At 32.0% G+C, this 13,283-nt stretch overlaps 1 protein-coding gene across 1 annotated transcript in view; it reads left to right on the top strand.

Annotated features, from left to right (window-relative positions):
- Positions 1 to 7,642, top strand: part of Arpc2 (Actin-related protein 2/3 complex, subunit 2) — a 45,484-nt gene extending 37,842 nt beyond the window's left edge. The window contains exons 9-10 of the mRNA XM_067273036.1: positions 7,024 to 7,124; positions 7,316 to 7,642. Of these exons, the coding sequence (XP_067129137.1) occupies positions 7,024 to 7,124; positions 7,316 to 7,340 (126 nt within the window). The 3' untranslated portion in view covers positions 7,341 to 7,642. The remainder of the gene's footprint in view (positions 1 to 7,023; positions 7,125 to 7,315) is intronic.
- The last annotated feature ends 5,641 nt before the right edge of the window (positions 7,643 to 13,283 follow it).

The raw sequence follows: 13,283 nt of genomic DNA on the forward strand, positions 1-13,283 counted from the left end.
TTCTCATACTTATATATTAGGTAATGTTTTGTATATGATAGCAACATAAAATATAAAGGCAATCCTCACTTTTGGATAAAATGCATTTTTTAAAATGTGTAATAAGTTTAATGTGCATGAAAGTTGAAAATTGAACAGTAGAATTTCATGTTATAAAGGAGTCTATTTCCATAAAATTAAACAGTTATAAAATCTTTCTTTAAAATAGAGGAGTTTTATATTTTTGATATGAATGTGTTACAATGCATAAAACCTTGAATTAAAGAAAAAGTAGATAATAAAACTTAACTTTTACAAAGGACCAATATTACTGAAACAAAAATTGAAAATGCCACTGCATGATGACTTGAAATTTTTTCAGCTGTAAATGTAAGACATACTAAATATGACATAAGAAGTGATTTAAGGATATTATATTAAAAAAAGATAAGCCACACAATCGTCTACTGACATTATGGAAAAGGATTTATTTCACAAGTACTTTCAACAGTATGTAACTATCCTCTTCAGGCAATATTGTTCATAAAGAACAGAACATTGAATTCTGGAAATAGAACCAAAACTAACAATTTTTAAAATTGTTTCTTGCACATATGCATGGAACTTAAATTATACATATAAAAAAATTATTATACAATTTTGTAATTTTTTAAAATAAAATATATGTTGTCAAATGTAACTGTTTGTGTATCTATGTTCCTACAACATATCTCTACATATGCCCTATACATGGAGAAAGTGCTTATACACACACATCTATATGTACCTATAAGCATTAGAAATCATTTCAGTTTATTTTATTTGTGAGCCATAATTTATGTTTTTCTGCAATATTATTGCGTGGTGTTAAATTTGTTAAAATTTTTGGACATTAATAATGATAGTTGATGACAACAAAAAACTTAGACTGTTTAATTGGTTTAAATAGAACTTGTTCCAGAATGTTGTTTTTTCAAAAATTCTTTCAGATTCCAAAAGTTCTACTAAAAATCTTCTGTAGAAGAATTTTAGCAGAACTTTTGAAATCTGGAACAGACGAGAAGCCTCAAATAAAAAGTTGACTCCACCATAGAATTGTTATTTCCTCATATGCAAATGAAAGGACTAAGTTAAAAGACACATTTCTATGCATTGTCTATTCAAGAATATATATATATATATATATATATATATATATATATATATATATTCTTGAATAGTTCTTTAACTAAAAGTAAACATTTTGACTTCATTCAGTAGCCAGTGTCAGACCTACAGAAGTTTACAAGAAAAAAAAAAAAAATATATATATATATATATATATATATATTTTTTTTTTTTTTTTTTGTAAACTTCTGTAGGTCTGACACTGGCTACTGAATGAAGTCAAAATGTTTACTTTTAGTTTATTGCAGGAAACATAAAGAAAGATCAGTTTATTATCAGTTAAACAAAAAGATGTGTTAGTATGGATGGGCATCCAGCTCCATGGAGAAGCTGATGCCCCTCCACAACTGATGGCAACATTGAGTTGAGCATGCACATGAACTGATTCTGTTGGATAGATGAGTGACAGTGGATAATGTGACAAATCAGCCATGACTCTGCCTATGCAGTAATTCAGACAAACCTCTTCAATCATCAAGAAAGTAAAAGTTCAAATGTGAACCATCAGCTGAAGAATTGATGCTTACAGTTTTCTGGGATTCTCAAGGGCCAGTATTGGAACATTATTCATGAAAAAGGTTCTACAATCAATATTGCTCATTATAGTGAGATGCTTACTGAAGAGCATCTCATTAAAATGCAGAGGACCTTCATCCAAGAGAGTTGACTGTCAATGCATGTCCATACACTACTGCACACACTGTCAACATTCTTTAAAAACTTTTTTTGAGGTGTTGGAGCATCCTCCCTGTAGTCCTGATCTCACTCACTAAGGTATTACCCGTTTGGATGCCTGAAAGAAGCCTCACAAGGACAGATATTCACATCTGATGAAGAGGCAAAGACTTGCAGCTCATGACAGCTGAAAAATGTTTTAATGATGGAATACAAAAGCTTATTGACAGATAGACAAAGCTGGGAATTATGTCAAAAATGATATATTTGTCTTTTCTGAAAGTTGATTAAAATAAATTCTACAGCCAGAGTGCAGATAATTTTTGATTCATCCTCACATTAAAGAGCAAACTGTCTGAAAATTGTAGATCACTGATGTTTTATCCATTTGTCATTCATTGAAATCAAGAATCAATGACTATTTGTATATATATTCAAATTTTTCTAATATGCATTTGGTAAATTATATTGAAATAGATTAGCCAATGAAATATTGTTTTATATTCTTTATCAAGTAATATAAAATATCTGGCTTAGAATTATCTTATTAGTGAGACATGTTGTATTCTTTAAAACTATATTTGTGGTTTAAATTTCTAATAAGGATTTGTTTAAGAAGGAACTTGTAGTGAATTCTTTAATCAGATTACAAACAAACGTACTACACCTTTTAAGTATCCAGTAGGAAGTTTTATTAGAATAAAAACGTTTTTGGTCGCATTAATCAGCCTTCGTCAGTTAACGAATATCAAAAACGAACAAAATTCGAAATTACAAAAAAACGGCGTTCGAAATTTACAAACAACCGCGCTTGCGCATTGACGGGTTTAAGCCCCGTTTTCCGTATCAAAAACGAACAAAATTCAAAAATTACAAAACGGCGTTCGAAATTTTACAAAAAACCGCGCCTGCGCATTGACGGGTTTAAGCCCCGTTTTCCGTGTCAAAACGTGATGCTAGTCGACAAGAGATTTCCAGGCCGATGATAGGCCATCCGCATCCCGGTGGTTGATGCAAAGCGTAGATAAGTGCGCCTTATGTATTTCCATTTTTTCCAAGTATTTGATAGCCTGCCTGGATCGAGTGGCTCTGACAATGGAGGCCTTATCCCAATGCACCGTTATATCTTGTTGCCTAGCAAAGGTCGCTAGGACCGTGCTGTCACTGCCACAGGTTATTGAGTATTTATGCTCTTTTATTCTTTGTTTGAGGTTACGTAAAGTGCACCTTTGTATACGTATTGTATACGTAGGTGCCACTTTACGTAACCTCAAACAAAGAATAAAAGAGCATAAATACTCAATAACCTGTGGCAGTGACAGCACGGTCCTAGCGACCTTTGCTAGGCAACAAGATATAACGGTGCATTGGGATAAGGCCTCCATTGTCAGAGCCACTCGATCCAGGCAGGCTATCAAATACTTGGAAAAAATGGAAATACATAAGGCGCACTTATCTACGCTTTGCATCAACCACCGGGATGCGGATGGCCTATCATCGGCCTGGAAATCTCTTGTCGACTAGCATCACGTTTTGACACGGAAAACGGGGCTTAAACCCGTCAATGCGCAGGCGCGGTTTTTTGTAAAATTTCGAACGCCGTTTTTTTGTAATTTCGAATTTTGTTCGTTTTTGATATTCGTTAACTGACGAAGGCTGATTAATGCGGCCGAAAACGTTTTTATTCTAATAAAACTTCCTACTGGATACTTAAAAGGTGTAGTACGTTTGTTTTACAGTCCAGTAAACGTTTCTCTTTTATTCAGATTACAAAGTTGAAACTTTGTAATCTGATTAAAGAATTAAATATGAAGAATATATGCTGCATTCTCATTATGTAATATCACTTGCATTTGTAATCAACAATTATTATCTTTTAAAATGTGTTTTATGAAATTCTCTTGATTTTATTTTCAACTGTGATAATTGTTTTAAAAATTAAATCTAGTCAATAGCATGCTGTTCCTAATCAGATGTAGATTGCTGATTTCATATGCATTTTACAAGCATATGTATATTTCAGTGTTTATGTTGCTGTTTCATACTCTACTTGATGTCATTAAAGATATACAGTAGAATCCATTGAAAAAGTTTCCACATAAGAAATCCAAATTTTCCAGTTTCATCATTTACACTAAAAGGTGTTTGCAGGAAATTTTAACACACAAGTTTTCCTGTGTAAGAAATTCCAAAATATTGGTTCCATCAATGATATTTTATCCAATTAAGAAGTTTCTGTTATAAACAAATTGTAATCTTTTTCTTCACCATAACTTTATCTCTTATAAAAACAGTAAAATTTTAATAAAGTAAAACTCCAGATGTTCACCATATTGTCTTATTGTTTTGACAATACTTCCTATCTGGTGCTGTCTATTAACTGTTGATATGTCATATCAACACTAGACACTTAAACACCTGCTATAGTCAATGCATCTTATTATTCTACTTTGTTACACTATGCTATATTATATTAACGTGAATAAAACTGAATAAAAGTTATTTTTACAATTCCTGCATAAGAAGTTTTTCTGCCTAAGAAGTCTTTTCACAGTGGTCATTCAAAAACTTCTTAACAGGGTTTTACTGTACGATCACCTCAAACTACTGTATAGGTCTTTTAACATTTAGGAGCTCAGTATGGAGCATTCCCATTTTTCAACACAGTAGTTTTCAGCTATAAGTTGTTTTTGGAAAGAGTTGATGGCTTGTGACTTGACTTGTCATTATAAAGAATTCTAAACAAGTTTGATTGGGTCAAACAAAATAAGGGGATTTGGCTGGCCAATTGTTTATTATATATCTTTATTTTTAAGATATTCATTCACAAACTTTATAAAAATGGGCATTATCATCTATAAACCAATCTGGATCAACATCACTTCACAAAAGTTGCAATTGAAGTTCTTGGATCTTATCTTAATTCCTGTTCACTGTCAAACTGTTAGTCAAAAACATGTAATAAGATATAACATCAGCTATAATGCCTTCTTATATTATTATCTTCATCTCAAACTGTCTCTTTTCAGTATATTAAAGAAATAGTTTTAGGTGCCAACTTCTCTCCACATAAAGTCAAACTAGCTATCACAGTTAATAAAGTAAACAATATACTTTTAACACTTTGACAAAGCATTTTTGATCTAGGCTATTCCTTCTCTGTCCTATTAATTATCTTCAGGTATAATAGGATGAAATAAGAATGCCAGCATGGAATAGGAAAGATGGGTAGAGAAAGCAAACAAGGAAAGGCAGACTATGATATCAATAGATGGTGTTAAAGAATAAAGAGAAGCTGCCAGATAGAGTAATGGAGTCCTTTTTGCTGCTGTTTAGATGTGTTATATAATTGTTTTTAGATTTCACACTTTTCTGTTATATTGGCAAGAGAAGGATGGAAGATAGGTATGATGACTTTGGCTAACTGCTGTTTCAGAAAGTTAGCAAATATCATCCAAACACAAAGATGATAGCTCTTGACATCATTTTCTTTTTGGCCACAATAATATACACACCAACTATAGCAATGCAGTGTTACTAAAATTGCTTTTAAAGTTTCATTAATTTGCTTAAGTAGTACTGTATGTTGCATCATATCTTATGTACAGGGTTTTACTAGGCAATGGAATATTACATGTACTGTAGACATATTACTTTTTAATTTAATAAATCAACTTTATTCTTTTAAAACCATTGAAAAATGTAACATTGTTAATTTATATACACTTAAATAACTATAATCAGAGAAATTTATATTGATGATATAAAATTGCATAAATTGGAAAATTCAAAAATATCTAATACTGTACTTTTTATAATTGTGTTTCGATTAGTTGAATTGACTTCTCAAAAGTTTATATCATCTTTCATGTTTGAATTTTTAGTTGAAAAAGCTTGGTTGTCATTAGCAGACAACATTGTGCAATTTCAGAAAATAGTTGAAATCAGGTTATATATAAATTTTACTGTTAAATTAATATTTTAAAAAATGTTTATTTGGAAATTACATAAAATGACTTGCAAACTCGTGTGTTTTGTTTTTTTTTCTTTAAACTATGTAAATTTATTTTCTTATTAACTTTATCAGTATAATTATCATATAAAAGAACAATAATCTGAACATTCAATTTACGGCATAATAGATTTAGATTAATAAATTAATCTTATAAAAATATTTTTAAGAATTTGATTCATTTTTTCAAAATTTAGCATTCTAATATATCTTAGTAGTATATTTTTATGATAGGTGAGTTTATTCCAACCAAACACAATCAATAAAGAATTATTTTTGGTTGAAATAATCACTTCCACTTCTGTCACTCACTTTGTACATTGTACCCTTCCATTTAAAATTTATGTAACAGAAAATGCTAGAGTATTTATCACGAATTTGAACTGTCTCGATTTAATTTTTTCTCCCACTGACTGACTGACTGCCTCTACAATCAAATTAATTTTAATCTATGAGTAAATGTTAGTGAACATAAAATTGCAGTATAAATTCAAAATTTAAATGAATAAAAAAGAATGATCTTTATTCTTTTCTATTTCTTTATTATAAAAATTGTTATGCAAATTTTGAATTTTAAACTCAGCAATTATTGGTTTATAATACAACAATTAAGAATCATAAATACTCATGTTTTTAATAGCTTCAAAGTAAATATTATAGTAAAATATTTGTCACAAAGGTTTTTGTTTTTTGGAAAATAGTATTTCTGATTCAAAAACATTTTCATGTTAGAATTTGGGACAATTATAAAAAGTTTAAATTGTTTTCATTTATTAAAAGCAGTAAAATTATTTTACTTTTTAGTTTTGTTTTTAGGGAATTTATAGGATACTTAATTGTTAAAGCACAATAAGTTTTTGTGTCTTTTGTAGAAGTATCTATTAGGAAAATAGTTCTTTGTATACCCTCTGCATTTATAAATTTATCAAGATTGAGTGAATAAAATTTAAACTCCGGTATACAGTACTGTAATTACTTTTTATTGAGCTTCAAATATTTTGATAGTTTGGCAGTCTTCATAATTAATTCTAGAAAATATTTGAAATATTAACTGATAAGTTGCCTTATAATAGATTTATAGCAATTAATATAAACATGTAATAAATTTCCTAATATGAATAATGAAAAAATGTTAATGTGGAAACTTTTAATCCCTTGGATTTAAAAGGCAATTTTAAAACTCTTTCCAGGCTTATATTCACTCTCGGATGAGGGCTAAGACATCGGATTTTTTGAAAGTTTTAAACAGAGCCCGACCGGAGCCAAAAACAATAGAGAAAAAGACAATAACGTAAGTACAGTACATTTTTATTTACGTAATAGTCTATATCAAATTTAATCAGCGACATGACGACGTGTAATTACAGATATGCTATTTTTGTTTTATTTATTTATGTTGCATTTCAAAACAGTTACTTTGAATTGTTTTGTTGTAATAAGTGCTCGAGCACGTATTTATGATTTTCCTTTTTCCCCCTGTAGAGGAAGGACATTTATAAGAAATTGAAAGAATTTAACGAGTCGTGGAAACTACAGTTAAACAATTGTAAAGAGCAATTCTTACGGATTTGTAAAGTAAATAAGAAACGAAAAAGAGGGAACAATTTTGTAAATTTATTATTTCTCTATACGATATTGTTATATAATTATAATTATTATTATTATTATTCATCCGTAATGTTATTTCTCTGCGAAATTTAAAACTGTCAAATTCTCATCTCGGATCAATTTGATTATAATTGTTTACTGGAGAAAGTCTTGTACCTTTCAGAAAGAATCAAATAAACGTTATATTTAGCGTTTGGGTAATATTTTGTCGAGAGATTTCGCGTTTCTCCCTCCTTGCGTCATTCATTTTCACGCGAAATGCTATCGAAAATTTATTATCGTTCGCGTCGAAGGTCGTCGGTCGATTGGCACGCGGCCAAAACACGTAGACGTAGTACAGTACATCCCTACGTAATTCGGAACGTTTGACGTAACAACGCCTTTCTCCACCCTTCGATCGACCGTGTAAAATTTTTAAATATTTTATCGAAAAAACGTCGGCCTGTGATTTACGCACGACACTTTTAAAATAACTGGTGCGGCCCGTTGTAGTGTTATCGATCGAAGTTCGTCGATACTGCATCATGTGACTCGTTACCTGTCCACCCTAGAGACCGAGAAGGGGTTTATTTTCTACTCGGGAATTGAAAACGATACATACGTTATTGTTTGTTTTACGTTCGTATCGAGTCGAAAATAATTATGAAATATGCATTTCATCATAATTTATAATTATGTAGCCTATATGATTCAGTCTTTTAATTGCTAGTATGCGGCATTCTACTCGGCGAAAATATTTTTGAATAAATAAATCGATTATTTCGAAATTTAGGTCATTGTGATACAAAAGGTTGTTTAGTTATGTAAATTGTAATATTTTTTTCCAAGTGGTGGTGGTGATATATTTTTAAAAAGCCGAATCTGTTGATACTAACGGCGAAAAAAATTTCAATATTGTAAATCAGTTAATTCGGCTTCATTATTGACTTAAGTATTTCTTTACAATTCAGTGTTTAATAGGCTAAATATAAAATTAATGGTTATTTTCTTTCAAAAAGCAGTGTATTGATCTTCGATTTTACTAATAAAAATGTCACAGTTAAATTCAGTATTAATTATGTTTTATATAACAAAGAATCTTTATTAAATCGCTTGTACGGGTGTTTGTGTGTATACTGTATTCGTATCAACGTATCAGTACACCAGGAAGTTTATTTTGAAAATAGATGTTCCGATCAATAAGAATCAATTTCAGAAACCTCTAATGATTTACGCTTTTATCACGAATAATAATCGATAACATTTATATTTAGTATAAATGTAGATTGAAAATACTTCTCCCTCTTAAACTCGCATTTAAATACTTATTAGTATTTACTACAAACATTTTCTAATTTTATAAGTCACTGTGATTTAAACTAGGTCACTCGCAATAGTTTAAAAATAAATATATAATATAAATATAATAGATAATGGGATCTTCGAAAAGGCGTTGACTTTCAGTTTCGGGCGACTTTGTGTGAATATTACAAATTCTAAATACAAGAAAACTATAGAATATGTCTATTTCGATAATACCGCGGGTTCCAGATCACCGCACATACGGTAATTGGACCTACTTAAGACGACAAAAGTCCAATTCTGTTTTTTAAACTTATTAAGGAACATTTATTAAAACTATTTTTTTACTATCTACGATCTTAACCTCGCCAATATTTTATTTGTATTCATAATAATAATACGCCAGCAGTACTGCGAGAAGACATTCCCCCTGAGCGTCTGTGTTAGTCACATCCGAAACATCGACGAAGTAATTTTTCCCACTACTATAAACGGTTTTTCGACACGGATTGTGATACAAGTATGCTGCTCCTAGTTTATTATTATATCGATTAATTATTAAATTAGTGTTTAAAAGTTATGAATTTGCAGATAACTAAATTATTAAATGAAATTGTAAGTAATGGTTTTGCACGAGACTTTCAAAAAAATTTCGCTACTTATTGCTTGTATGCTAGTTTTAATCTTGAAGATTAAATGATGATAAATCCATTTAGCCCAAATGACTTCTTTGTTTATAGTTGTGGAATTAATTCATTCCACAACTACCTCAAGAAAAATGCACTCTTCATAAAAATTTTTGCTTGTTAAAATAGACCCCCTTTTAAGCGGAATTCCGCAGTTTTTCTACTTATTCCGCCGATTTCTCAGCTAAAATGTTGAATTTACGAAGAAAACATTTATATTCCTAAATAACTGTAATTGCCATATGTGCACCGCTATAAAGTGATTACTGCTTTCCCGGCTGTCACACAGAGGGAAAGTATGGCGATCCGGTAAAAATCGACTCCCTCCAGATTTTTACATTTTTGGACTTGGACACCTTAAAACGTCGAGAAATGCAAAATAAAAAAAATCGCGGGTAATTTCTGTATGTATGTACGCGTGGCACGATTTTGTTCGCCCTGTTTAGGGCTTAATAACTCCTGTTTTTTGTCGAAAATTTTTGAAATTTTGCTGGGATGTTCTTTTTAACTTGTGGAAACCCTGTGGACACTAGAGATCCTCTCTTAACAAGCCCATTATTGGTTCGGCCAAGCCCATAATGGGGCGGTCGGGTGATGAGGAACGGGGCCGGATATATCCGGAGGGACCACTCCCCTCCCCCCGAAAAATTTCGCCCTTTTATAATAAAATGGCAAAAAGTTTATATTTTCTAAACTATAATAGTTAAAAATATAATAATCTCATTGTATGCTATTCGATTATATTAAATAGTCTTACAGGCACATTGGAGTGACACCTGCTTGTGCATATCTTTTTTTTTGGATACGTATAATGTTTATACCAATCGACGTGGATCGGTAAAATGCATTTAATTTAACTTCGTATGACAAAGCAGAATCCAGTGGGTAACAACAGATGCAATCTGAGTTATGTTTCTCGACATCATCGTATTATTAATTATTACAGTACTTTTCACAATTGATTTTTCTTCATCTATTATAAATGATTTTATCGATATATCATGGCAATCGATAGATTGAAATACTGATAGTAAGTCCTGTGTGTGTTGGGTAATTCACATCTGGCTAAAACTCAAAATCTGGAAATGAGATTCTTGAGTTTTTCGAAAGAATGGTTATAATAAATAAAGAGTGGGTGTTCAGAGCTCTGTATAGAAGGAATTATTGGGCAGTTCTCAATGAAATTAATAATATTTTACTTAAAATTTCAGTTGCTAAGGAGAAATTTGGTGATTTGTTTAACTCATATTAACGATATAGCAGTGGCAGATCTGCGCTTAAAAAGTTTACAAAGAGGTTCTCTGATTATTGGAAAATTCAGAAAGTCTCTTTAAAAGGCAAAATAATTTAAGTTGTGAAACTAGGACAGGGTTACAATTCGATTTGACGTCTGAAAACGGAAGACATTGCTATTGTAGTAGTAGAGCAGTGAGCAGGTTTGAGAAAATTGTCATGGTAGTGCACTTTCATGTCCTACACGGCGGTATCGAAAGTTTTGAAGAAAATCTTTTATTTCTATCCATACAAGATATCATAGTCGTGGGTTCGCGCCTCGCCAATGGCTGGCCACGTGGAGTTTTCCGTGTTTTCTTCACGTTTGTAACGCCTAAATAAGAGCCAATTTCCCATAGAAGGTCTTCCTGGAAGGGAATCCCCTCGGCAGATATGTATATGTAAGCAATAACAACTACAACAGCAGTGTCAAATTTCGCCCTGGCAGCTAAATTTTGAAGTTAAATTTTTTCCGAAAATCGAAACCAATATGTATACCAAATTTTGTTGAAGTTTGTCCAATAGTTCTTTCTACAGAGGTTGGAACACCTACTCTTTAAATATAATTACCTCGTATATTTTCAATATTTGGATTTTGTTAATAAGTTTATTAATAAATGTTCAATTCCGAGTTTATGCCGTTGTTAGTTTAAGAAAATTTGAAAGTTGTCTGAAACATTCTTAAAATAATATATAAATGCAAGTTATGACCTAACCGTTCTAAAATTTTGCATGCGATAATCAATATTGTTTATCAATAATTCAATACGAACGAGTTTTGTGATTCATGGGGTAGAAAAACAATGCATCTGCTAATCCTATAAACATTAATAAACGACGTCTATTGTCATCCTCGCAGCTTTATCGGCCGTTAATTCTTACATGCATCCGTTATTAAATCTTACATGTTCTTTTCACGGTATTGTTAGCCTTGTTTCGATTATAGTGAACAAACTTGATAACAATTTTAATCTTCAAGTATTACGTCAGGTTAGACAAGAACCTACCTGAAGGACCGACGGGCATTTCCAGTAGGCGCTGGAAACAGATGCTTGTAACTCTTGACTTGCGCGTAAGGGGTTTTCCATAAATTACGACCGCATTTTTCTTGAAATTTTTACTCCTTTCCCCCTCTCCTCCCAGTTTCCGAACTCCTCTTCGGACGTCCAACAAAACTTGACCCTTTTAAAACCAATTTATGAATTGTAGATACCATAAGTAGAAACGAGACATACAAGAAATTTTGAAATAAAGATGATAAAATTTTAAACAGTTGATGCATTTAATTAAATAAACGGACGTCCACTGAAGCTCAACTCCTCCCCTTCGATTTGTCTTAACGTTCACACTGGGAGGGAGGGAGTTATTTATGGATTGTCCCTAACTGCGGATCCCTGGTTGTTCACTATTGCTCCTTACATCTTTCTAATACAGAAAAATTGAAAAAAAAACTGAGAGGATGCACTGTGTACATTTTAAAAATGGCGGATTGTGAAGGTGCTCATCTTTTTCTTTTTATGAAAACACGAAGCACTACTGATCAAAAGTAACTCCGATAAACAGTGGATGTTTGCAGATATGCTTTTTGATTAGTCAAGATGAGGTAAACTTATAATTCACGTGTTCACTGTGTTACCTTAATATTGTGGTTTTTTTAAAACTCTTTCCTGTGGGTACTAAGAGGGCCTCTTTTTAGCAAGCCCATTATGGATTCGGTTAGGACCACAATGGAGCGGTTGGGACCAAACTTATCGGGACAGACCACTCCCCGAAAAATTCCTGGGGATTTTTCGACCCGTCGGGATTCGAACCCAGCCACCCTAGAGCGGTAGGCTTTAACCTTAACCGCTCTGCCATCCGGCCAGCGAAGTATTGTGATTGATAAATTTTTTTATCAATTAGTGAACTCCCGTATAACACAAGTTTAAACTTGCATAAAATGCTTGTCTCGAATAAAGCAGAGCGTATCGCACAGTATTATACAGGAGTCCGCTGTACTTGCTACTAAAATGATATTAGAGTGCATCGTTCAAATTGAGCAGATTTAGTCTGCATTACCGCTGCCAGGGCGTGTGGCTTAGTAGAGTCCCAGTGAATGGTTTAAATATTCGCAGCAAGAATTTTCATTGGCTGGCAGGACCTTCGTACATCCAATCATTATTATTATTATTGAATTAGAAAGTCTAACTTGTAGTTTCAGTTTATATGCAGTTTTTATTTTGTTTGAGAAGAGAAAAATTGTCTACCAGAAGATGGGTAGCAATTTTCTTTTAAACGAAATTTAAATGCAGAGTATAATTTAAATTTAATAGATTGAAGAATGATGAGAGACGAGACCAAAGATATACAAAGCAAATCACCCGACTTTCGGACGGTTTATTTGCTAGTTCAGCCAGGATTTCCTTCTATCTTTTCTGTACTTCATTGTTTTAGTTAGAAGTTCAGCATTGTTTGATTCTTAATGATTTTTCAAACTCCTTTCCTGATTAGTCCCAGATATGTTGGGCCCCGTCTATTATGGGCTTGTCCGAACTCCGATGGATACGATACATCCTCTTAAAGTCCACAGGCCACAGTTAAAACAATGAAAATCTGATCACGTC

Source organism: Centruroides vittatus, unplaced genomic scaffold (assembly GCF_030686945.1).
Source record: "Centruroides vittatus isolate TY-2023 unplaced genomic scaffold, ASM3068694v2 contig_460, whole genome shotgun sequence".
NCBI lineage: Eukaryota > Metazoa > Arthropoda > Arachnida > Scorpiones > Buthidae > Centruroides > Centruroides vittatus.